This window comes from Panthera uncia, chromosome A2, assembly GCF_023721935.1.
Source record: "Panthera uncia isolate 11264 chromosome A2, Puncia_PCG_1.0, whole genome shotgun sequence".
Lineage (NCBI taxonomy): Eukaryota > Metazoa > Chordata > Mammalia > Carnivora > Felidae > Panthera > Panthera uncia.
Window position 1 is genome coordinate 28,695,491 of NC_064816.1, and position 23,740 is coordinate 28,719,230.

The window sequence follows — 23,740 nt, forward strand, 5'->3', positions numbered from 1 at the left end:
GAAATGATTTTGGATTACCTGCAGTTATGAAAGGATCCTGCTTATTGTCATGTTATATTGGTAGCTGACCTTAATTCACATGCACACACAAACCGACACCAAAATGACACATCGACACCCCTCCCCTAAACCAAAACCCAAACCCACACTAAAACAAAAACCAGGCAAGGAAGAAGCTCTTTACTTACGGTAAATGACAAAAAAGAAGAAAACAAAGTCCCTTCGTCATATCTGGATAATTTTGCCAGTACTCCTTCCAAGATAGTAATGAACTAGTAAAACAGCAAAAAAATAGATATATATATATTATTTCAAACTCTAACTGTTCACACTAAGGAGCAACATTCCCAACCAGCCAGAGACTAGCAATGACCTCACTTGCTTTTGCGTTCTAAAATATTATTTGATTCCCGCTTTTGGGGAGAGGAATAGATTGCTTTCACAGAGAAATATTTGACTTATCCGGCTTTCTCTTCATTATTATGTGATTGCAAATACAGAGTGTTACAGAAGTACAAAGTGACAAAATATTATTGAGTTGCATACAGCATGCGATAATATTAAATGCACTTTTCAAAATCCAAAACTGCGCAAAGCAGTTTTTACGTTACATATTAGCACTACATTTAATCCAATCTATTTTTATTTGTATTTTATCAGTAATTTGGGGGAAACAGAAGTTTAGCACTGGCAAATATAAATGTCTTCCCATTCAGCATTACTTAGTTAAAATTCTATAATTCATGAGGGTGACTGAAATAGCTTTATCTGACTTTTATGTTTTATTATGACTCTCACTGCATGAGAAACGAGGGAAAAGGGGGTTTTCAGGATGGCAGAATTCCTTATTACCATTTAACTTTCTGTATTTAAAATCTAACTTTGTCAGCGCTGCAAAACAAAACAAACACTTTTCCTATAACCTAGTCGGGGGACAATTTCTTATTAAGTTAACACACGCCACTTCATCAATTCATCTTCACGCGGCTTGCAATCATCAGAAAAAATCATTCTGACTTGAGCCTGGGTGATGTACGATCTTGTTTCCTGAGAAACACAAGTATCCAGCTGAAATTTTTAACGTGTTACATTTTAATGGGAATGCAGATCTAACAAAGCAATGTTCGCAATGAAACATTTCACCTGAAGCTGAAGGTTACCTTTGCAACCAAGAGTGTTATCATTTCTTTAACAGCTTCTTCAATTAGTTCATCTATTTTTGAATGGTATTGATGCTGAGGAACACAGAAAGACAAATATTAGCATGTTTGGGAGGTGAGGGCATTGCATCCGTCAGTAATTTTTAGACAACACAATTTATAAAGCAAGCCTGGCCCGTAGACCCAGTTCATTTCCATAGCCCCAGACGCAGCCGTAAGATTCTGACTCCAGGTCTTTGATGAAGAGAGATCTGAAGCTCTTAAAAAAAATTACCAGCCACATGGTTGCTCACCCAAGGCTTTGGATGGCTTTGATATGTGTAGATACATACACACGATTACAGACAGCACGCATGGAATGGCTTCATGGCCTAGCAGTGTATTGATCTGGAACTTACAAAATAAGATAGCACAACAATTTAATACAGGGGATGAAAAGTTATCTTTGGAAAACTGCCGGGGGATGTGACTCAGAATTTGACCAAGACACTGTGATGGATTTCGCAAAAACTGTTCTAAAACCCTCTGATACTTGGGGTTAACGCCTCAGAGCCCACTGGTTCTCTAGATATTGACTCAGTGTGGAGGCAACGTTTTTTGTTTTGTTTTTTGTTTGTTTGGTTTTTTTTTTTTTCTGAGCCCTTGTGACAGCCATTCATTTTCTCCATTCATGGATACAGAGATCCAGGTTTAGAGCCTCTGCTAAGACTCCTGTTAAGTTTTTCAATTTCTCTAACGGCCGCTGTCGATTAAATTTAAATAGTAATGTGAAAACAAACCCCCACACAAACAAAAATCTGCTGTAAATGCCAGGAAAAAAGGAAAAGCGATTTCAACAGAAAATACTGTATGCCAGTTCCTTGACATTTATTAGATCATTTTAGTATCCATTCGAATTATTCCATATTCCTTAATAAAAAATAACAATGCAAAGCACTGCTATTTGGAAAGGAAAATGCACTTACCCACTCTTTAGCAAACTTTCAGAAGGATGATTAATTAGGAATAGAAAAAAAAAAAAGGAACAGTGCAAATAAAGATTAGGACAAAAGGACACATGAGAAAATGAAAATTAAGCAAACCATTCAAAAAGCTATGAAAACATACAGAAATAATAAGCCACGGGAACGTGGTTTGATATTCTGATAACTGGCAATCAGAATTAATGAAAGTGAGTGAAGGGATATGAATTCAGTTAGTTCATTAAAAGTCACAGGGGAATTTTGTTTGTAATTGGAAGACCTAGATAAAGTCCCAGTGCAAAGTTGGGAAATCACGTAGCCTAAGAAAATGTAGTTCAGTTTCCTCATCTGTAAAAGAACAGATTAATACCACTAACTGGTCGCAGCCCATGTGGGGGGTAGAAGGAGAATCAAGTACGGACACTGATCTTGGAAAGAGAATGAAGCAAACCCTGTTTAAAGATATTTAGCAGGTCTGTTCTTTTATTTATTATTTATTATTATTATTTAAAAGACATTTCCTGGCAGTTCTGCTCTCAGATTCAGAGATCTATTTTTTTAATGTTTATTTATTTGTGTGTGTGTGTGTGTGTGTGAGAGAGAGAGAGAGAGAGAGAGAGACAGAGAGAGACAGAGAGAGATAGAGAGAGACAGAGAGAGAGAGAGACAGAGCATGAACGGGAGAGTGGCAGATACGGAGAGGAAGACACAGAATCAGAAACAGGCTCCAGGCTCTGTGCTGATAGCACAGAGTCCAACTCGGGGCTTGAACTCGGGACAGTGAGATCATGACCTGGGCTGAAGTCAGATGCTCAACTGACAGAGCCACCAAGGTGCCCCTCAGAGATCTATTTTGAAGGTCAAGTGAGGGTCTAAGCTGTGAAAACATGTCATAACTATGATTGCAACTCCAATACTATTTGTTCAATTTCATAAAGTAGAGGCCAAGGTAGGGAGATATGGTCCTTATTGCTCAACTCTCTCATTTTCATTCCCTTTCAGCTGATTAGAGGAAAAACAATAAAGTAAAAAGGGTCCATGTTGCACAGCCCTGATGAAATCAGGACCCACGCTGGCTCTCCCGCTAGCTTCATGAAGGGATTTACTAGTAAGTGGCATAAACCTGAAGCTGAATGCAAAAAACTATCTGCAGAATTCTGTGCTAGAAACACAAAGAAAGATGTCAGAGCAAAAGAATTCAGGAATATTGACAGGGCTCCAAATTCATTTTTAGGTCTTGAGATAAGATCCAGTATCACATGCTTACTTTCCTCCTCATGTGACTGTCTCACTCTGCTTGATTTTCTTTGGATTACTATAAGTGATCCACGTTTATTAATTATGAGATTTAACTAACTCAGAAAAGCAAGTTGTAGGCAAAATAATACAATCTGAAATATGAAGCGGGGGGCTTCTAACCCAGCAAAGAACATCACTGAGAATAGAAACGTTCTCTTGGAACACTTGGCTGACATGGTGAGCAGAGACCATGTACCGGGAGAGATACAGGCTCATGGTCTGAGGTGTTAGTAATGCCATTTTTTTTCTTGAAAAGCAAATACGCTTTCTCTTCACAGGTGGGGGAACCTCAAACCTTTTCATTCTGGAAGGAGTCCACACTAAAGTATATGGAGACATGGTGGGTGTTTGGAACCTCCTCCCACCTTCAATTTTTCCATGACAAACTTGCCCTGACCTCCCTGCAGAGAATTCCACTGTCTCTCCCCTTCACTCTGTACAAATACTGTTATCGTTACTCCTGTCTACGTTTCCCCCCCGCCCCGCCGTTATGAAAAGGTTGTTTTGATAAATAAACAAAACTTAGTTTGGGAAAGATAGTCCACCAGGGTCATATCCGCTCTGCTTAACATGCACTAAAGGGCTGGATATCAAAGCAGTCCCCATTTTTATACAAGTAAGTACAAAATGCACGCATTTCTTTTTACCAAATTCTCCCCAAACTTATTGATTAACCAGCTTTTCCAGGGCAATAGTGAGCACTTCATCCTGCTCTTTCTGGGGAGATTATCTGTTCCACGCAGATGTGAAGCTCCGTGAAGGGGAATAAATACCACTGGGGCATCTTTTAATTACCATCCCCACAATAAGATTATCTTGTCACAAAGTCTCTTGAAGTCTTCATCCCAATATGGGTACAAAGAGGGATCCTTCCTATTTTTGCACTTTCCAGTTCCCTCTCCTGGCATCATTGGATTGGCTTTACCCTAGTAATAATAATAATGATAATACCCATAAGTTATATTCTGGGGCACTAGATCATGATAATACCAAGGGAACCACTAATCTTCAATGGTATGGAAAGTTTGGAGTTCACTTCTGCTTCTGATGAGCTAGGCTGCTGCAAATTCACAATCACTTTGTAAAAATCATTCCACTTGACTTCCTGTACTGCACATTTTGCCTTGTCATGGAACAGATTGTGTGTATGTTGTCTTTCTGTTAAGACCATCTGACCTTGGAAATGAGATGAAAACACACTAGACCAAGTGAGAAACTATTTAATACACAATTTCCTTTCTACTGGTGCTTTGAAAATTTTAATGAAAAAATAAATATTTAAGATGGAAAAGTATGGTTAACAAATGCTTCAACAGCTGTTTTTAGATGAGACTTTACCCTGGTGATGAAATTAAGGAAGTGATCTTAAAATTGGAGGATACTGTATCACCTGGCCAAGTCACTAGTCTAAAACACTTTGAGGGAATTGGAATCCAGGTGGAAGCAGGTATTATAACTAGATCTGGAATGTGAGCTTAATATCCCGAACTCACAAAGTGAAAACTACACAAAAACATTGAACTTTCTGTCTGTTCTCCCAATTTCCAGTCATCTTTGGCCAATCTCATTTTTATAATTCCGGTGACTTTGGAGATGAATATCCCAATCCTGCAAAGTGAGAAAAATTAAGGAGAGGCTATTTGCATGAGATTTCCCATTGAAGTTCTACTCAAGGTCACAGGCAAGGTCCCTCAGAGGAAGTATAGATATACTGAAAATGGTATCTGGCTTCGTTAACACTATTCTCGGTCATTTGGTATTCTAAGGTCAGCAGAGCCCTCTAGTCCCATGAGCTGGTCACTTAGGTGTCTCTGATTCAATTATACTAAGGAGAAATGGCATAGCAGGTCTCTCTAGAATGGTCTGGGAAACTGAGTCTTAGGATAAGAGCCAGAGACTAGAATGCAGTATTGGATGAGCCCTTAATAAAGATCATTTGGTCTTGGAGGGGGATGTGGAGGTTCAGAAAAAATAGGAAGTGTTAACCAGCCTCAGTTATTGTTTTCATAAAAAAAGAATGTTGAATTGTTTGAAAGGGATACATGATGTGTTTTCTACTTTATCAAATAGAATACTATCCCGGAAGAAGTAGGTACTGCTGTTTAACCTCAAAAATGTTACTGTTTGAGCTTATCCCAGACAACGTTCTAATCTGACATCCAGAAATTAGGGAGCTTTATCCTCAGCTTTTAGGAGCTACATATCTCTCAAAGCCTGTGGGTTGCATGCTATATCTTTCATTTGATAAATGATGACAGTTAGGTTGTAACAGTAAGGGACTTGATCAAGGTCACAGAGTTTGGCAGCTAATGTATAGCACCCATAAGATGTACTTATTAAGCCACTGGACAACTTGTTCTTCAAGAAAACCAAGACTCCAAGGTTAAGCCAAGGTCATTTTACTGTAGCACAGAAGTGATTAGTGGTAATGGTAAGAACAGGGTCCCCTTGTGACAAAACCTACTTGCTATTTTTTTATCATATATCTCTAACTGGGGTCTACTGTTAGACCTAACAAGGTCGTCATGCCCCCTGAAATGTGAAATTGTGTGAAAGTATTTTTTCCCCTGGGAATTGGTTCCATAAATTTCATCAAATTTTCAGTGGAGCCTGTGACAACAACCTCTGCCCTCCAACATACACTACTGTCCCCAAGCCCCAGTTCAAAAAAAAAAAAAAAAAAAAAAGGAGATAAGCTCAGAGTGACTTGGCTTATTTGGAAGGATTACTTAGCATCTGGCCAGGTATGTGGAGTTCTTTACATGTGGCCACAACTGAGTTGATCTGAAGTCATAAGAGCTGCTGAGGGAAAAGGAGGCCAGTCTAGTGCAACAACCCTTCTCATCCTGGAATGGTGTCGTCCTTGTGAAACTCAGTTGAAATGGACATCTCAGGAAGCTCCAAGGGGAAAGAGATAAATGGGACTCCATCAAACTTAAAACAAAACAAAACAAAAACAAAACTACTGTGTTTTAAAGGATACTACCAAGAATGTGAAAAAGGCAATTGGCAGAACCAGAGAAAAGAGTTGCAAATCCTATGTACGATAATGGTCTAGCGTCCACAATACATAAAGAACTCTAGCAACTAAACAATAAAAAGAATTTAATTTTTTAAATGGGCAAAGGATTTGAACAGATATTTCTTCAAAGGAGATACACAAACGGTCAGTAGGCACATAAAAGTATGACCAACATCACTGCAAATCAAAACCACAGTGAGATACCACTGCACACACACTAGGATGGCTATAAGACAGACCACATGACCCAGGAATCTCAATTCTAGGTAGATATTCAAGACCATTGAAATCATAGGTCCACATGAAAACTTGTACATTGAATATTCATGGCAGTGTTATTCGTAGTAGCTAAAAAGCAGAAACAACTCAAAAGTCTATCAACTGATGAATTGGTAGATATAATGTGGCATAACCAAGTAATAAAACATTATTCAGTATAAAAAGGAACAAAGTGCTGATGCCTGCAACAACATGAGTCTTGAAAACACAATGTCCTACGAAAGAAACCGGTCACAAAAGGCCACATGAGATTCCATTTATATGAAATGCTCAGAATAGGCAAGTCCTAGAGACACAAAGTTAGAGTGGTGGTTACCCAGGGCTGGGGAGGGAGGGTTGGGCAACTATTATTAATAAGTCAGGTGTCTTTTTAGGGTGAAGGAAGAGTCCTAAAACTGATAGTTGTTATGGTTGCATAGCTTTGTGAATATACTAAAAACTATTGAATTGTATACTTTAAAATGCTGAAATTTATGGCATGTGAATTACATCTCAATTTTCAGAAAAGGAGCTCAAGGGGAGAAAAATTCATGAGGGACAGAATTTTGGAAAGTTTGAACTCAAAGGGATCTGAATGAACATGAGAAATCACCAAAAGCAGGGTTTTTCAAGTGGGATCCGTGAAGCCTAAGAGAATTCAGGTGGGCAGCAAAGAAATGCAGAGGTGGAAAGGAAGCCGGTAGTTTGAGCACGAGGACCCTCTTCTTTGACCCCCTGCCCTCTGCTTTATCCAGAGCAGCCCTAATCTTATTTGTTTCACATGCTGGCCTTTTTGGTAAGGTTTGAAGAACCGATTCTGCAGCTCAAAATAGCCTGAAATAAATTAGAATAGGGCCATCATTTTACAGATGAGAAAACTGAAGTTCAGACAGGCTGAGTGACTTAACGAGCCTAACCCAAGCCTTCCTCAGGAGGCTGTCCTTCACGTGTGACCCCTAATCCTAACTCCTTCTTGGATCCAAGCCTCCAGACCAACGACTCTCAAACTGTGGTCTCCAGACCAGCCAGCAGCATCAGCATCACTGGGGAATTGGTTAGAAATGCAAATTCTTGGGTCACACTCCAGACCTATCGGAAACTCTTGGGGTGAGACCCAACCATCTGGGTTTTAAGAAGCTCTCTCAATGAGTCTGATGCCCACTGAAATTTTGAGAACCACTGCATTTGCCCCCAGTGCCTAGAACATAACCCCCGAAGAAATGTCCCTCAAAAGGAAGTCAGTTGGGAGCAAAAGTTAACAGGGGTGGCTAAGGAAGCTGATTTGTGGGGAAAGAAGGTTGGAGATGATTTTGCCAGGAAGAGAATATCACCAACCCACGTTTAAAAATGGAAGGTGCCGAAAGAGAAAATAAATAACGAATAAGGAGCAAATATAATTTAGTAAGAATTCTGAGCATGTAAGACTGGTATCGAAAGATCTGATTTAGGAGCAATTTATGCCAATTGGCAACAACACGAGAGTTGCCAGAAATGTTTCTGAATTAATTCTAAATTGGTATATGAATATCTAGCTGGCTTGAGGCCATCGGAGAAAAATGATCATGATAGTCTTTAATCAAACCCAAGTAGCTGCTTCTTTCTCCTTTACATTTTAAATACCACTTTGGAATTGGAAACTTAGCAAGGACTAACCTTTTGGTCACAATCAGCTCAATCTAAGGAAACTGGAAAGTCTGTCATTTCTTAAAAATTCAGAACCTGCTGGCTGGGGTTGGGGTAGCAGGGTGAAATAACATTATATATCCTGGAAGTTGCTTGATGCAAGGAAGCGAGCTCTCCTGCTGACCAGATGTTCCAAGTGATAAAATGCACTTCAAATGTGAAAATGACTTACACTCTGGCAAACAGATCTATTGGAGATACCAGCTTAATAAATAAGGTCATCCCGCATCACGTGACTTAAAGGAACTTTACGGCCACTCCAACTCCAGCCAAGAATCACTTCCAAGTGACTGGCATTCTTATTAGCACGTGCCTTAGAAATTGACTTAACAAACAGATACCACACATTCATCTGTAGCTTAATCCGCAAATGTTAGAGAATATTTCTGAAACTAGCACACTGGTATAGATGGAAGGAATTTGTGAAGTTTTCTTTTACATGATCAATGGAGGGGGGAAAATGTGTATTTTTTTTTTTTTTTTTTTACCTCTTGGCCCATTTCCATGCTGCAAAGTTTTGTTGATTGAGCTTTGGCATCAACCATAACATTAAACATGGTGCATATTGACTGTGGGACTCGAAAATCTGTTGATCGACTGGTTTTTTGCAGCTTAACTTCAAATGCAATCCTGGTTCTATTAAAACAAAGTAGGAAAAGACCAATTCAGCATTCGTGGCGGCAGGTGGAGGAGACATTTTCTGAGAGGTCAGTGAAAAAGAAAATTGAAGGCTGTAATCAGTTTCAATCGACAATGACTTCACATGTGTTCTTTTAAAAATGACTTTCCCAACTAAGGAAGGCCTATTCACGGAGACAGCCACGTAAACCCTTCCTTTCTCAGCAGAACACGGAACACCTGTAGCTCAGGGTATTTCTGTCTATAGTTTACATGCTATGGAGAACCCTAATTGCAGGAGAACGAATGAATGAACAAAAACCCAATTATAGCATTATAGCATATGTAACTTCTCTCACATTGGCAACTGCCTACCTTGAATCACTTCATTAAAAAAACAAAAAACAAAAAAGCAGCTTCTAATCTTCAAAATCTCATGGTGGGGGAAAAATCTTAAATGACATTTGGTGTTTTTTTTTTTCTTTTGGTTTTGAAAGAGACTGAAGTAAAAAAAAATCCAATTATTATATGGCTTTAAGGACTAAAAAAATAAGATAGGTAACTTTGGGGAGGAAAGTTCAATTAGAAGGAGTGATATCAGGGGACTTCCAGTATATTTGTTTGCAATGTTTATTATTCTGCAGTATGAGTATATATTTTTTTACAAGTGAAAATGGCATAATATACTTACCAATTCAATAATTGTGTAATGGTAAAAGCTTAGAGTGACATAATTTTGACATAGGTCAAATTCTGATCACAGCAATGTGCTTACTGCTCACAGGAAAAACCTAGTCTGCCGTGGCCAGCTGGTAACACAGGTGTGAGATTTAATCCTTGGTATCAGCATTGTAAAGGGGACCAGTTATATTGTAAAAGGTTTTAGAGAAGTGGGTCACATCATCACACGTCTTGAAAGAAAAGCGCCTGGCTAGTAAGTGGTTTTATTAAAGCTCCTTTCGTCCAATGTGTCTTTTCAGTATTGTTCACGGTCAGGTTCTGGAGATCATGCAGCCACCAGGAAAGCATTGCTTTAGGAGGTATTTGTAGCAGTTTTCTAACAGTGCATAGGAGGACCACACAGCTAGTTAGCTCGGGAAAGGATGCCAGCTTGCTAACACACCCTGAGTGCATGCAGGGAAGCCAAGTATAATTTCTAAGGTTGGAAGCCTAGTTCTTAAGAAAAAAAACTTAAAAAAAAAAAAACCTTAAAACACTCCTATATATTATATGATCATGTTAAAGATAAATGTATCTTGGCTCCTAAAGGCTCGGTGCACTGAAGTAGCTTTCTAATCATGATGATCATTTTAAGCTACGCTGAAAATACATCCTTTTCTGGTTTTGTGAAAAGGATGTCTGATGGGGACTGAGCTGGACAGGTCCCTGTGCTGATCTGAGGCCTGCATGCCAGTTCCGGCCCAATTTGAGAAGGGGAAGTGCTAAATCGCTCCCTTACAAGGAAGTCACCGGCTTCTGTTTCCACAGGAGAACTGTGCACGGCCCTGGGAGGGTGGGGCTGTGCAAAGGGGGAAGCCAGAGGCAAAGTTAATGTGACTTACGGGGCTCCATAGAGCAACGTGCCAGGGACGGTGCAGTCACTGAATCTATGTGATTCTCCTTGAGGGCAGGGTTAGGGGGCAATGTGTTGGTGAAATACGGTATCTGATATAGACTACACTGCAGGCTCTGTCACGCCCATCGAATGAATGATTTAAACTTCTTAGAAACTTGGACATGAAGAGCGCCTGATTGAAACTTTTGGATGTTGCATATTTGCATCTATGAAATCATGTCCTTATGTTGATGTCCTTCTAGAACGAGGGCCATCGATTCTGTCCCAAAGAGGAAAGAAAGCCAAAGATCTAGGCTCTACTCATGTAGATTCTATGTCTTCAAATATCCAAGGACTTTTTCGTATTTTACCCTCTGCATCTGGAGGTTGGGGGGTGATATTTGCACTTACATTTGCAGTTGTCTGCTTTTGTCTGGGGCCTTAATTGGAAGGGACATCCAGAAATTTAAGCATCCATCGCCAATGTGCAGGTGCAGTTGACTAACTTTTGTTAACGAAAGGTTACTTCACAGCTATGTACCAAACATGATGCTGGGACCCGGAGGGCCAGGAGCTCAGAGAGAATCAGATAGACTCCCTGCCTGTGAGTGCTCCACACTCCTTGGGGTGGCTGTTCCCCAGAGATTTGCAGTAAGGGTTAAGATGGAGTCACTGTCCATCTTTCACATCCACATGTCTTCCTGTGGTCTCCCTACCCTACTCCAAAGACTGGCTTCTCAGAAGGGCGCGCACATCTTTCTGTACAATCGTGTGCACAGACCGGACGTGGGTAAGTGTTCATTCTAATGTGCCGTAGCCCTGAGTACAGATCAGGAGAGAATTTTTCACCACAGGGGAACTGCCCCACAAGAAGGTTTTGGCGGAATGCTTTGGCCACACGAAAGGAGTTGCTCTTCCTAAAACCGATAGAGGCCATGTAGGAAATGGCAGAATTTGAAATTCTCAGGAAACATTTTGACCTTGGGTTTGAACAGTAGGTCTGCCTTTGGTTCTAAGAGTGCAAAGACAAGAATAAAACACAAAATATGGGGTCGCCAGGACTGTACGCTTCCAGAAGTGCCATCAAACACCTGCCCAGACTCCCCACAGCATGTGGCTCCTTTTCTCATTCTTGCTGAGATGCTCACGTGTCTAGGACCGTGCTGTTCTTTTGCCCTTGTGGTTCCCAGTTTTGATGCTATTACTTCTCTTTTCTTCCTCTAAGATATAAAACTCAGATCACTCCCAGACAAACCCAGCCCCCGTCACCCACAACTGATCCATCAGCCAAACGACACAACATCTGGGGATCTGGAGTGGCCTAGGCTGCTTGTGGTCTTTCCTTTTTGTTTTGAATAGAGGAAGAATAATGGAACAATTATGAACTGGAAAAGGAACTTGGATGTGTGTCTGGGGACAGACAGGGTGATGATAACGATGTTAAACCAGAGGAATTTCATCTCTGTGTCTGATACACAGATATAGATACTTCAGGAGGGACGGGCTGTGGTGTCTTATTCTTTGATGGTATGCCAAGAATGTAGCACGGTGCCTGGCAGATAGGAGGAGCTAAACAATTTTTGCTGAATGGATGCATATTGTTCTCGTTTTCTTCTCTTCACTTTCTCAGAACATTCTACCTGGGAGCTTCAAGTGCCGCATGCTCACCTCAATCCTATATGCTGCAGCGACAAAACAGGCAATTTGTAGGAAATCAAAATGGCCCCTGATGGATATCTAGTTAGATTTGGGGCAGGACAACTAAGAGTTGGCACACAGGAAGTGCTCAGTTCGTGTATATAGACCGAATGATGTCGCTGAGGTCTTGCTCACGTTTCTTAAAAGGCATTCGATTCCCACTACCTGAACTGGATATGGCGGCTCCAGAATGACGTGTACTTCTCTTTATTTCATCTAGTTGTCCCCTCCCACATACACTTGTACCTTTAACAAATATTTATTAAGTAAATACTTTGTGTCAGATGCCGCTAGATACCAGGGATACAGAGCAGAATAAGAACACACATGCATCCTTCCCTCAGGGAGCTAAGTGAAGAAACTGGCTGCCATATTGTGTTGGGTTTGGGACAGATGTGGGGCGGGTGAACAGGAGCTAGACTTGGGTGGCCACCACTCTGGCTGACTTTGACAAGCAATCGCCTTCTCCCCTCAAAAATCCAAATTGCGGCCAATCGAATGAGTGGCCGCCTACCATTCCCTGAGTCAGAGGATAGTGGAGAGGGCATGCAGAGCCTGTCCAGCCACTAGACTTACCTTTTGACACAAGATTCAATCATGTCACTTGCCATCAGCTTCAGCCGTTGTTCTAGGTGCTTTCCAAACTCTTCTTCGGGCCAGTGCAAGTCCCGAATGAAGGTCTGAAGGGCATCAAGTTTCCAGAACAGATCTTCTGAAGTGCCTGATCCATTACTGGCAGGATAAAAATTAGAAAACAACAGTCACCCACTGGCCTTGGGTTCTGGAAAAGCTGACACAAAGACGACTAGGCGCTAGAAGGCTTAAGGCAAACAGTGGCTTCAACATACAAAACGACGCATGTTGGCGGTGGAGGTGGGGGCAATCTCCACCGGCAGATTTTGAGTTTTACCATACATGACTTAGTCTGCTTTGTTCGGCCAATCATTCCAGACCAGTGAGAAGTCTGAGGAAAGGTGTTGCCCCACCATGACCAGGAGAACGGTGTATGGTAAAAATCAGCCTTCTTTTAATAACCACATTAACACATGTGATGATTTAGATGAAGGCCACGAACCAGAGGGAGAAGTAAGTCTCAACAGATAATAACTACATGGCAACATGCAGTTATTAAAATTCAGGGTTTCATGCATTTCCCCAGCTCCCCTCCAGAGCGGAGGTCTCTTGGAGATTGCACAAGACTTTCAGTTTTAAAAGGACAGTGCTAACAAAGTGGTGAGCGAGGACCTGCTTTCTCTTTTGAAGAGCTGGAAAGAAACTGGGGTGACTCAAATCAAGACGAGTACACCTGGATACCTTGAGTCCAAGATTCTTGTTCAGTTTGGTTATTATTCCAATTATCATCGACCAGCCTGTTGCATAGACAGCCCCAGGATGAGGTGAGGTGTTGTGGGGGGAGGGGGCGATGAGCGGACACGGGATATTGGCAAAGCTTTAGGGCTCAAGACCTGAGCTCTTTTACCGTTGCACCACCTTACCCAGTCTCCTGTACAGATGGAGAAATTGGTCTTGATTCCTTTCTGTACAATGACGTGTAAGAAACTTTTACCTGGGGCATCCACGGAAAGCCTGTGTATGGGAAATGCTCCGCCTCTCACCCTCTTGCCCTTCTCTGGCTGGCTTTCTCTTTGGTAACAGTCCCGTTTGGAGCTCTGAGGGGTGGCCACCCACCCCCCCTTCCTCGCATACCACTAATGCTAACACGGTAATTTATAAAATGTCCAACACACCATGCATTACCACTTGTTCTGACATCGTCTATAGAAACAGATGAGAGTGGGTGTTTCTATTGTGACAGATGCCAGCTGCATTGAATTAATGCTTCAGAGAGAAATATAGCTAGTGCATAAACGCATACACAGCTACTGTGGGGTGGGGAGGGGGCAAACTCCCAACATGCCAAGAGGGAGCCTACGGCCTGGACCAACAGGGTAATGTTTCCAAGGACAGACCAGTCTGAGGTCAGTATGTAGATGTATCTGACACGAAGGAGCAGGTAACATGGAAACACGTCCTTAAAATGAAAGGTGGCAAAGGAGGAAACCGGAATTATGAAAAGATATAGAATCAGGCATTTCCTGGTGAGCGATTGAGGATCTACGCCTTCTACTCAGATACTGCCGTAAGCACTGTTCAAAAGTGGGGGAATGCATTGTTTCTCCGTGAAAGTTCAGCCTTCCCCCTGCCCCATCCTATGCTTGGGAAAAAGAAACCCCAACTTGGTCTAGTCTAAACCCCGTTTTGGAACTGCATGGTTGTATGTTTTAAATCATTAAGTACATATGAATGCAATAATTGGTATTTATTACAACAACATTTTGACACCCATCTGGTTTCAGAGTTTCAAAAAATTCTTCTGGGTTTTTTTTTCTTTGAAGAGCTTATTATTAAGTTTTGACATGAGGAAAAGAATATTTTCTTTTTATTTTTAAGATAAACTGTTAATGTTAAGGCAATAGCACCAAGATTATTTTGATTGCTGAGCAGTTACCAAAATGTGTTCCCACTCATGCCTTAATTAATTGAATGGAGACCATTATCTGCTTTATTACAATGTCTTGATTCATATCTTTTCAGAAACAATGCCACGGAGCATGCACAAAAGAAGGTAAGAAAAGCTTTCAGATATTTATGTTTTAATTTTTAACAGATACTACCTAATCTAACTTTTGATAGAGTCATCTTAGCATGAATATGATTTACTTTTTGTAGAAGATTTTTTTTTTCAGGTATAAATTTTTGGAGGTCTTAGTTCATCGTTAAAAGAGAATCAGACACATTGACCATATGATTGCATTGTGAACTTGTGAACGAACATAGGTTTTTAAAAATGTTAGGCAACTCTGAAGCAGCCAAGTAGAGCGGTCATTGAACATCCAGTTTCTACCTGGATTATTGCAAAAATAAAAATGCTGAGGGCCATCTTGATAAATGTGATTTCGACATTTCAAAACATCACTGCCAGTTTCAGATCATTTTTTATTCCTTTGATACTAACACTTCCCTTTGAAAATGTGCCAATTTATTCTTTCAAGAAAAAGCTTATCTGGCCTATAATTAGCTGTGGTCTAAGAAAAGGATCAAAGGACGGTATAGAATCACTAAACTCTATTTCACTTATTAAATCATGCACATGGTTTTAATTTCTCTGAGATAGAATTTAGGGGTGTTGGATCTTCTTCTTGCAAAGGGAAAAAAAAGAGAGCCACTTGCCAAGCTAGAAGTGGCTGCATAACCTTGACCCTCTGAGCTGCTGCCTTTAAAGGGGTGGCTAGGCCTCCAAAAAAAAAAAAAGACAAAAACAAAAACAACAACAACAAACCCCATGCATTCCTGGCATTTGTATGGATGAATGTAAAGAATGGTCCTATCCTCAGACCACAGATGATACAGCTACCAAAAAATTTAATTATCTGTTTTTCGACTCTTGCATTCTCAAATTTAGATAGCTTCTTGCTACCTAGATCCCAATGCTCCATATTGTATTTTGACCTTGGAAAGTATCTTTACATAACATATACATTACTAAGGCTTGATCCATTCAGAAGTTTTCATTTAGCCCTGAACATACTGTTACTATATCCTGCCATTTGCTGACACCCGAAATATGCTTTTTGGTTTAAACAGACTCTAGGAATTTTTTATTTAAAGAAAACCCCAGCTTTTAGGTAAGTGTGCTTCCCTCTTAGATTTGGATCAGGCCAGAGAGGACTGGCCAGCCCATCAGAGAGGTTTCTTGGACTATTTTTGAACGGATAACTCCCAAAGTCACGGCACTCTAATTTAAAAAAGAAAAACAACAACAACAACAACAACAACAAAAAACATGGGCAGAATCTTTTTGCAAAAGAATTCAGGAAGTTAAACGTAGCCCTCAAGCGTTCAGTGGGCGTAAGACAAATTGTTAGTGCTGTATATATAGCAAACGTCTTACAAACACGCTGTGTGCCAGAAATAAACAATATTGTCTCCGTATGATCAGCAAAATATGTCTAATTATCCATCTCCATCTCTGTTATATAGGATGTATAGAAATAAACAATACATATCCATGCCAAGATCACTTAAATTTAAATTAGATCTAATGTGAACTGAATACACACTCAGCATCATATATAGCAGCCATCCATGACGGTGCCGAAAAAGTAGGCATTTGTGGGATGCCTAGAGGGATGTTAACTGGTAGATTTGGTACTTTGGGAAGGTTCACATTGGGTAGGTTCACATTGGGTAGGTTACTGGTTAAACTCCTGTGGAAGAAACAGACAGAAAGAAAAAAATACCATCACAGTGACAATGCAGATGCGGCAGAAGCACATGACAGTTGTAAATAAATTGGCCAAGTTCACAGCAAGACAACAGGGGAAATGCAGGCCACACACTTCAGAAGACAGCTCACGGATGGGGCGTTGTGGTACAGCTCAGTAGTCAGAGAGAAATGACAAAAGTTAATGGGAAAAAGTAACTACAGAGTGACTTAAAAGTGTGAAAGCTCACAGACACCTATACACAATGATCACATTATAGAAATGCCTTTGTGAGGGGGCTCTGGTTCCCAAATGCACTGCCGTGAGAGTCTAGAACTTGTCTGATACTAAAAACATGAAGTGCATGGAATACTTGGCATTGGTGGGGTGGGGGCTGCCGGGGAAGTGACTGAGACCGATACAAATGGTGGCGTACTTTCCTTTTCTTACTTTTATTCGTAAATTATTTTTGAGGGAGGCACATTTCTCAAGTCAGATATTAGATCCAAGGCAGAATGGGAAATTGACCCACTTGAATGCATACTTCCCAACTGTTACTTCTGAAGACAGGTATATGTGACATGGGGTGTCCTAGTTGAAAGCAAAGATGAAGGGATTGTACCAAGAAGAAGGATTAGCTTTGAGTCACTGTACAAAACACTTAAAGAAACTTGCTCTCCCAAACTAAGTCCAATTAAAATGGAGAAATGTTTACACACCTAAAAAGACACCTAGGAAAAGAAAGTTCACCTCTAGTTCTAAATTCTTGGACCATAAGTAGATTTGAAACGTGGCCTCATGGGGCACCTGGGTGGCTCAGTTGGTTGAGCATCTGACTCTTGATTCAGCTCAGGTCACGATCCCAAGGTCATGGGATTGAGCCCCACAGCGTGCTCCATGCTGAGCATGAAGCTGCTTGAGATTCTCTCTCTCTGCCCCTCTCCCCCACTCACTTTCTGTCTCTCTAAAACTAAAAAGAAAAATGTGGCCTCGTGTTAGAGCGGTCACACTTGGAAGTGAGATAAAAACTGGAAGAAAGAATGCAGGGGTTTGGGGGGGCACTGGGGATGTTCTGTTTCTTTGTGTGATTATTAGGGGCATGTTCAGTGTGTGAAAGTTCACCGAGCAGCGTGTTTTTCTGCAAACTGTTAAAATTAATGGAGAGTTAAAAACGTGACCTTGCATCAGCTTCTTGTTTTTTGAACGGAAATTGATCAACTGACATGATGAAGGAGAGACGGATGACCTTACGAATAAAGAGAGAAAATAAAACAAAACAAAATCCCCAACTCAAGTCAACCGTATCTCTGTGGAGGGACTGTGGCATTTACTGCTCTTCGAGCTGGCACCGTGTGCCTCTGTAGTGGCATTTTAAGGGTGTTCCATCCAGCCAAAGTCACTGGCACGGTAGAGCCCAGCCTAACTCTGCATCTGAGAGGAGCCTTCCTGTTTAAGTGGAGTTGACAGAACTTTGGCAGAGGAGTTGAGGGTTTCTTTTTGGATCTTGCAGAAGAGCAAGTTTTGCCAAAGCAGATCTGCCCTGGGCAAGCTGTGTTTGACTAACAGAACCCTTGCAAGGGCTGGGGCTGCCTGGGGGCAAGCCTCCTGATAAGTCAGAAGTCCTGGGCCCCACAGAGAGTCAGGACATCTGCCTCCCTCTAGAAACAAGTTACTCTTTCACAATGGCAATCCCGATGGAAAAACCTAGAATGCAAAATATCAACCCAGCGTTCTTTTCCTTAAGGGAAACAGGTTTGTCTCACAGGTTCGTCCTCTGCACTTCACGTTTTGGGAAAGTAAACTCGCTTCTTTACTTGGAATGAAAGGGTGCTCTTCTAGGAATGGTCAAGAGAAGAGTAGCTAAATATGACTATTAGGTAGAAGGAACAGTGGAACTTCTTCCTCGATGCTTCTCTGTTTAACAGGAGAATCTGCCTCTGAAGTCAGTCCCTGGTGGCTCTCAGACTTAAACACTGCCATGTAACAAAACCGTTGGCGATTTCCATTAAGACATGTGTAAGCCTACATAAGCAAATGTGATCATTAGATGATACACACACTGAATAATGATCAAGGAATTAGGAGATCTTTAGAGATGGCAGCCTGGCAAGTTAAAATGTCAATTCTAAGCAAATTAAAAGTAGCTAGAAATGAATAACATACAGATGTATGCAAAAGCAACTTAATTTAAACATATTAGCGGATGGTGGGTACACAAATTAGAAATGAGCTTTGTTTTGCATATGCAAATTTGAAAAAAATACTTATATTAATCAAAGCATATTGTATTTGTAAAATATGACATTTTGGCTGGACTACTGCACTGGACTCATAGAAACATTTCCTTCATGTGACATACTAGAATGCTCTACTTTTAAAAGACTGAAACATGCTTGATATTTCTGCATTCAGCAAAATAATATAGTGTCGTATTAATGTTACTAATATTTCACTTGGATATTAATAACTTGCATTAATAGTCAAAGAGGCAATTCCAAGCATAATATACATGAGAAAAGGGAGAATTTTCTAGTAGCACTCAGGTCAGATCAGGCTCCAGGAGCCACTGATGAGGATAACAAATTGCCCTTTAGTAACTACCTAAAAACAAGTCCATCACAGGCCTCTCTGTGAGAATCATAATGGGACATCTCTGGATACTATAAGAGGTGTGAATTGTAATCACAACAACTGATATATGTCAAAAATCAGACTCATTCTGGGGCATCTGTCTGGCTCAGTTGGATGAGTGTGCAACTCTTGATCTCAGGGTCATGGGTTTGAGCCCTGTGTTGGGTGCATTTACTAAAAAATAACCTTGAAAAAACTAGACTCATTCATTTTAGGGACTCTGCTAAAAAAAAAAAAGGGTAGCTCCCATTCAGGTCAAAGGGACTGTCCCTGGATCACTGGATTAAAAAAATATCATCTGCTCTCTCTCTTTCACATGGATAAATGTCACAAATGTGCATGCCTCATTTCTATGGATGAACAACCAGAGGTAGAGACATCTCTTACTTCTGGAATAAATTCTAATCAAGACTGTGTCTCCATGCAGAGAGGATATGGTTGGGTCTTCTCTCAAAGACTTCTGGATGGGGTTAGACTTGAGATTCAGAATGCCTTCCACTTTATGAGCCATTTGTTGCATGAATCTACATAGTACATCTTGTCTTCTTTTGGTGCTCTGGACACTAAAGCCTTTCTCCATGATTATCCTTAGGTCTAATCCCTGGCTTGGGGTGTGGGCACTCTTTGATACCTTCCTATAGTTTAGAATGATGTTTTCCAACCTTTTATTCATTATCACCACCAGGCCCCCAACTGCCTTCCCTGTGAGAATTTCATACCACCAATGTACTGTGTATCTGTTTATGAACTGTATGTAGACCTGTGCTTTACACATATACATAACAAGAGTAAAAATTTTTTTGCCCCTCTTCCCTGCCAAGAACAAATTTTTACCGGTCTGGGAGCTATGAAGCCCCTGTTTGAAAAGTATGACCTAGAGAATAAAGTTCTAAACTTCATGGGATTTTTAGAACCTCCCAATCAACTTTCCAACCTCATAGCTTGCTTCCTTCCTAATCCATGCTGGCCAAAATCAAACATTCACCGTTTCCACTTCCCCCATATTTCTGCATTTGCTTATGCTCTTTCCCAGCACTTACCCCTCTGGAAATATTACTCTCCAAGCCATTCCCTTTGTGACTCCTCAGTTGAGATTTGTTCCCCTCTATTCCATGCTTTCATCACACTTTGTTAAGCTACTTCTACATTGGTAAATATTTAAAGTCATTTTTCTTGTGTGTATGTTGCTCAGACCCAGCTAAATTGAGATCCCAGACCAGGGGATTATATCTTTCTCTCTTTCTCATCCCCACAGTTTCTCTATTGTATCCTTGTAATTTCTAGGCTGTATAGTTCCTTAATAAATGTCAGTCAATAAATATTTATTGAGCACCTATTGTGTCCCAGGCTCTGTTCTAGGTGCTAGGGAGGCGCTGGTGACCAAATGTGGATATGGGGTGAATATGGAAAATCACATTTTCCAAAATGCTTGAAAAAGTCTTGGGTATTCAAAGTCTTTGTTTTACAAAGGAGGATAGTGAGGCTCAGGAAAGTCATCTGACTTGCCCAAGGTTCAGTCTCCTCTCAGTCTAGTACTTTTGTATTTCATCCCAGGTCACCTACATGTCGCTAAGGTGCCTTTGGTCTGACAGTTCATTAAGATATTGATATCTTTGACAATCTGGAAAATGAGGTTATTTAAAAAACACCTTTCATATATACATCTCAGGCAGAGAGAGGTAGAGTGCATTCTGAGAAATGAGAAACCCAGATTTTTCAGTGTGCATATGTCAAAAATAGTGTCTAGAGCAACCATTCAGAGCCCTTTTAACCTGAAATGGGTAACCATGAAGTGTGGATTCCCTGGAGTTGTTTAAGTGGAGATTGAGACATGATCTGTCAAGGAAAAGGTGGTGTGGAGTGGGTACATAGTAGTCCTGGGGAGCTTCGGATTACTTGCTTTCTAAGTTTGCTTCCATGCCAAAGGCCACAATGACTTGACTAACAAGGAGCCAACTCTGAAGAGCTGGTAGAAAGGCTGCCCAATGTCAGTGAGAGCCAAAAGCTCATATTCAGGGCTGCAGGGAGAGTTGGGGACAACCTTCCCAGCAATGGCCCTATGACCTTTCCTAATGGACACCCATGAGGGCGCTATGGGCTCTAGCTTGAGCCTATTCTTGACAGGCTGATGGCCTTCCGCTGTGGTTATAGAAACGGTACAACAACATTTTCCACAAATGCATTGAGATGCTGATCATGACGGTTATCTGGCTTAAGGGACACAGAGATGCAGCGACCCATTCTCCCTTGCAGAGATGGAAGGCCATCTTTCTAGAGAAAAGCGGCACTAGAACTTGGCCATGTTACTCTATCAAGTAGCTTCAGTTGTATCAAGCTCAAAGGATTATATTTCTGCTTTATTTTGCAGGTCTATATTTTGAAATAAGAAAATCTGAAGAAGAAAGAATACTTCTGTTTTTAGCAAACTCAATATATCGGTAGCATTTTCTTTTCAGAGTGCTGCTTTTCTTTAATAACTTGAATGCTAGTTTCTCTTGCAGTAAGCTTTACAATGCATTTCTCAGTCATTTTACTTATAATCAGGTGCCTGTAATCACAACTTTTGAAAAATGGAAGAACAGAGCTATTTGAATATAACAATTATTTGAGGGAAAGGCTGTGTGTATGTATTGTCTGTGTGTGTATGTGTGTGTGTGTGTGTGTGTGTGTGTGTGTGTGCGTGCGTCTGTGTTTGTGTGTAATGGAGAAACGAACACGTGGTAAGATTAGAGAAGGTTGTACAAACTGAATCTATTTACCTAAGTCAGTTTCTTGTTCTTGAGTACGCATAATAATAATAATAATAATAATAATAAAACATTCCAAAAACAGCATTCTTTACTTGGGAAAAAAATACGAAAAGGAAAATGAATCTCTGCTTCTTCACTAGTGGTCAGATAAGAGTTTGTACTTTCTCGGGGCGCCTGGGTGGCTCAGTCGGTTAAGCGGCCGACTTCGGCCCAGGTCATGATCTCGCGGTCCATGAGTTCGAGCCCCGCATCGGGCTCTGTGCTGACAGCTCAGAGCCTGGAGCCTGTTTCAGATTCTGTGTCTCCCTCTCTCTGACCCTCCCCCGTTCATGCTTTGTCTCTCTCTGTCTCAAAAATAAATAAACGTTAAAAAAAAAAAAGAGTTTGCACTTTCTCTTCACGTGATAGGAAGTATAGAGAGACTCATTGTTAGCACATAAAAGGAAGTCCCAAGGTCTTTTTACCCTTCATTTTGTGCCGGCCATTTCTGCAAATCTGTCACAGCACCCACGTTCTGTTTACAAATCAGCTAATAAAATGTGTGTGGTTTCAAAGAACTGTAATTTCATGTATGTTTTAGTTGGCACTTCCAAATGTGTCCATATACTCCAAAAGGCATGTACTATTTACCACGAATTGAACAGACCACAATCACGGCCGCTAACCAAGAGCACAGTTTGACCCGCAAAAAGCTACTTGAGAAGAAAAAAAAAAAACATCTACATAAAACATTCCCAAGCTATTATTCACAACTATTCATGCTTCCCTAATGGTCAGATCTTTAAATTACTGATCCAAGAGTTCAAATTTTATTCTTTTAATCATTCAAAAGAAATCCCCAACAAAACCCTCCCTAACACGTCCATTTGTGAAAGTCATTTTGATTCTACCTTCATTTCTGACGTTATCGAGAATATTTAATGCTGTAAGAGGAATAACAGATATCTGCTTGAAGAATTTAACAGATTATAAAATGACGTCAATGACATTCTCCCAGAGCTTCATGACAATTCTCAGATACCGGGTAGGGACATTTTAAAAAGTCAGTTTTATAGAGGAGAAGTTCAGAGAGTTTCAAAGTCTTGCCTTCTGGCTGGTAAGTGGAGGGCAAGGCCCTAACCCCTGGGCCCTTGAAGAAATAGTGACGGATACCAATCATTTCCTCCCATGTTTGGTAGTAACAGCATCCACATTTAAACCCAAGTAAGTACAAGCTATTTCAAGACCATTATTTCAAGCTATTTTGAAAATGTGAATATTACTCATTTGAACCTTTCCCTTTTCTCAGCTGTTATCCACAGCACAAGTGGCTTGAATATAATGAGCATTTACAAAAAAATACAGCCCCTCGTTCACGCTTGATCATTAAGGGACCCAGTTTAACTCTCCTGCGTTAGAAGTCAGCAGGGCCATATTAAGAGAAGGTTATAAACCTGAGAATAACAAGCCAAGATTTAGATTTCTTGGTACTTGCGAATGAAGAGCAACTACCTATTAACTTGCTTTCAGTAGGGTAAGTCAAGAAACTTCTCCTGTGGCTTAGACGTGGGGGAGGGGGGCGGGTGATGTGTGGCTGAGAAAGCTATTTTGCACTCATTTCTTTGTCAGTTAGAGTCATGCAGTGTAATATGAAGAGGAAGAATCTTAATCCAGAAAACTGTGTAGAGACAGGGCACAAGTCAAGTCCTTGAACTTGAGGGAAATGTTTTAGATATTTGTTCTGAAGTACCTCAAAGTGTGCTGTACCTACCCCCATGATGCTCTATACTGATTGTTACTTCTCAAAGATGGAAAGGACTAGAAAGAACAAAATGCTTTTCTTAAAGAAAAGAAAAAACA

General features: G+C 40.7%; 1 protein-coding gene across 13 annotated transcripts in view; it reads right to left on the reverse strand.

Moving 5' to 3' along the window:
- The window catches only part of CADPS (calcium dependent secretion activator), a 477,475-nt gene that overhangs the window by 70,308 nt on the left and 383,427 nt on the right, over positions 1-23,740 (reverse strand). For 6 of the 13 annotated variants that reach the window (XM_049642654.1, XM_049642657.1, XM_049642653.1 and 3 more), the window contains 4 exons: positions 12,832-12,987; positions 8,873-9,020; positions 1,161-1,235; positions 189-272 (listed from right to left, as the gene is read on the reverse strand). In XM_049642654.1, the coding sequence (XP_049498611.1) occupies positions 189-272; positions 1,161-1,235; positions 8,873-9,020; positions 12,832-12,987 (463 nt within the window). Of the gene's footprint in view, positions 1-188; positions 273-1,160; positions 1,236-2,125; positions 2,141-8,872; positions 9,021-12,831; positions 12,988-16,376; positions 16,524-23,740 lie in introns of all 13 variants that reach the window. The other 7 variants (XM_049642650.1, XM_049642647.1, XM_049642649.1 and 4 more) reach the window with 4 other exon arrangements.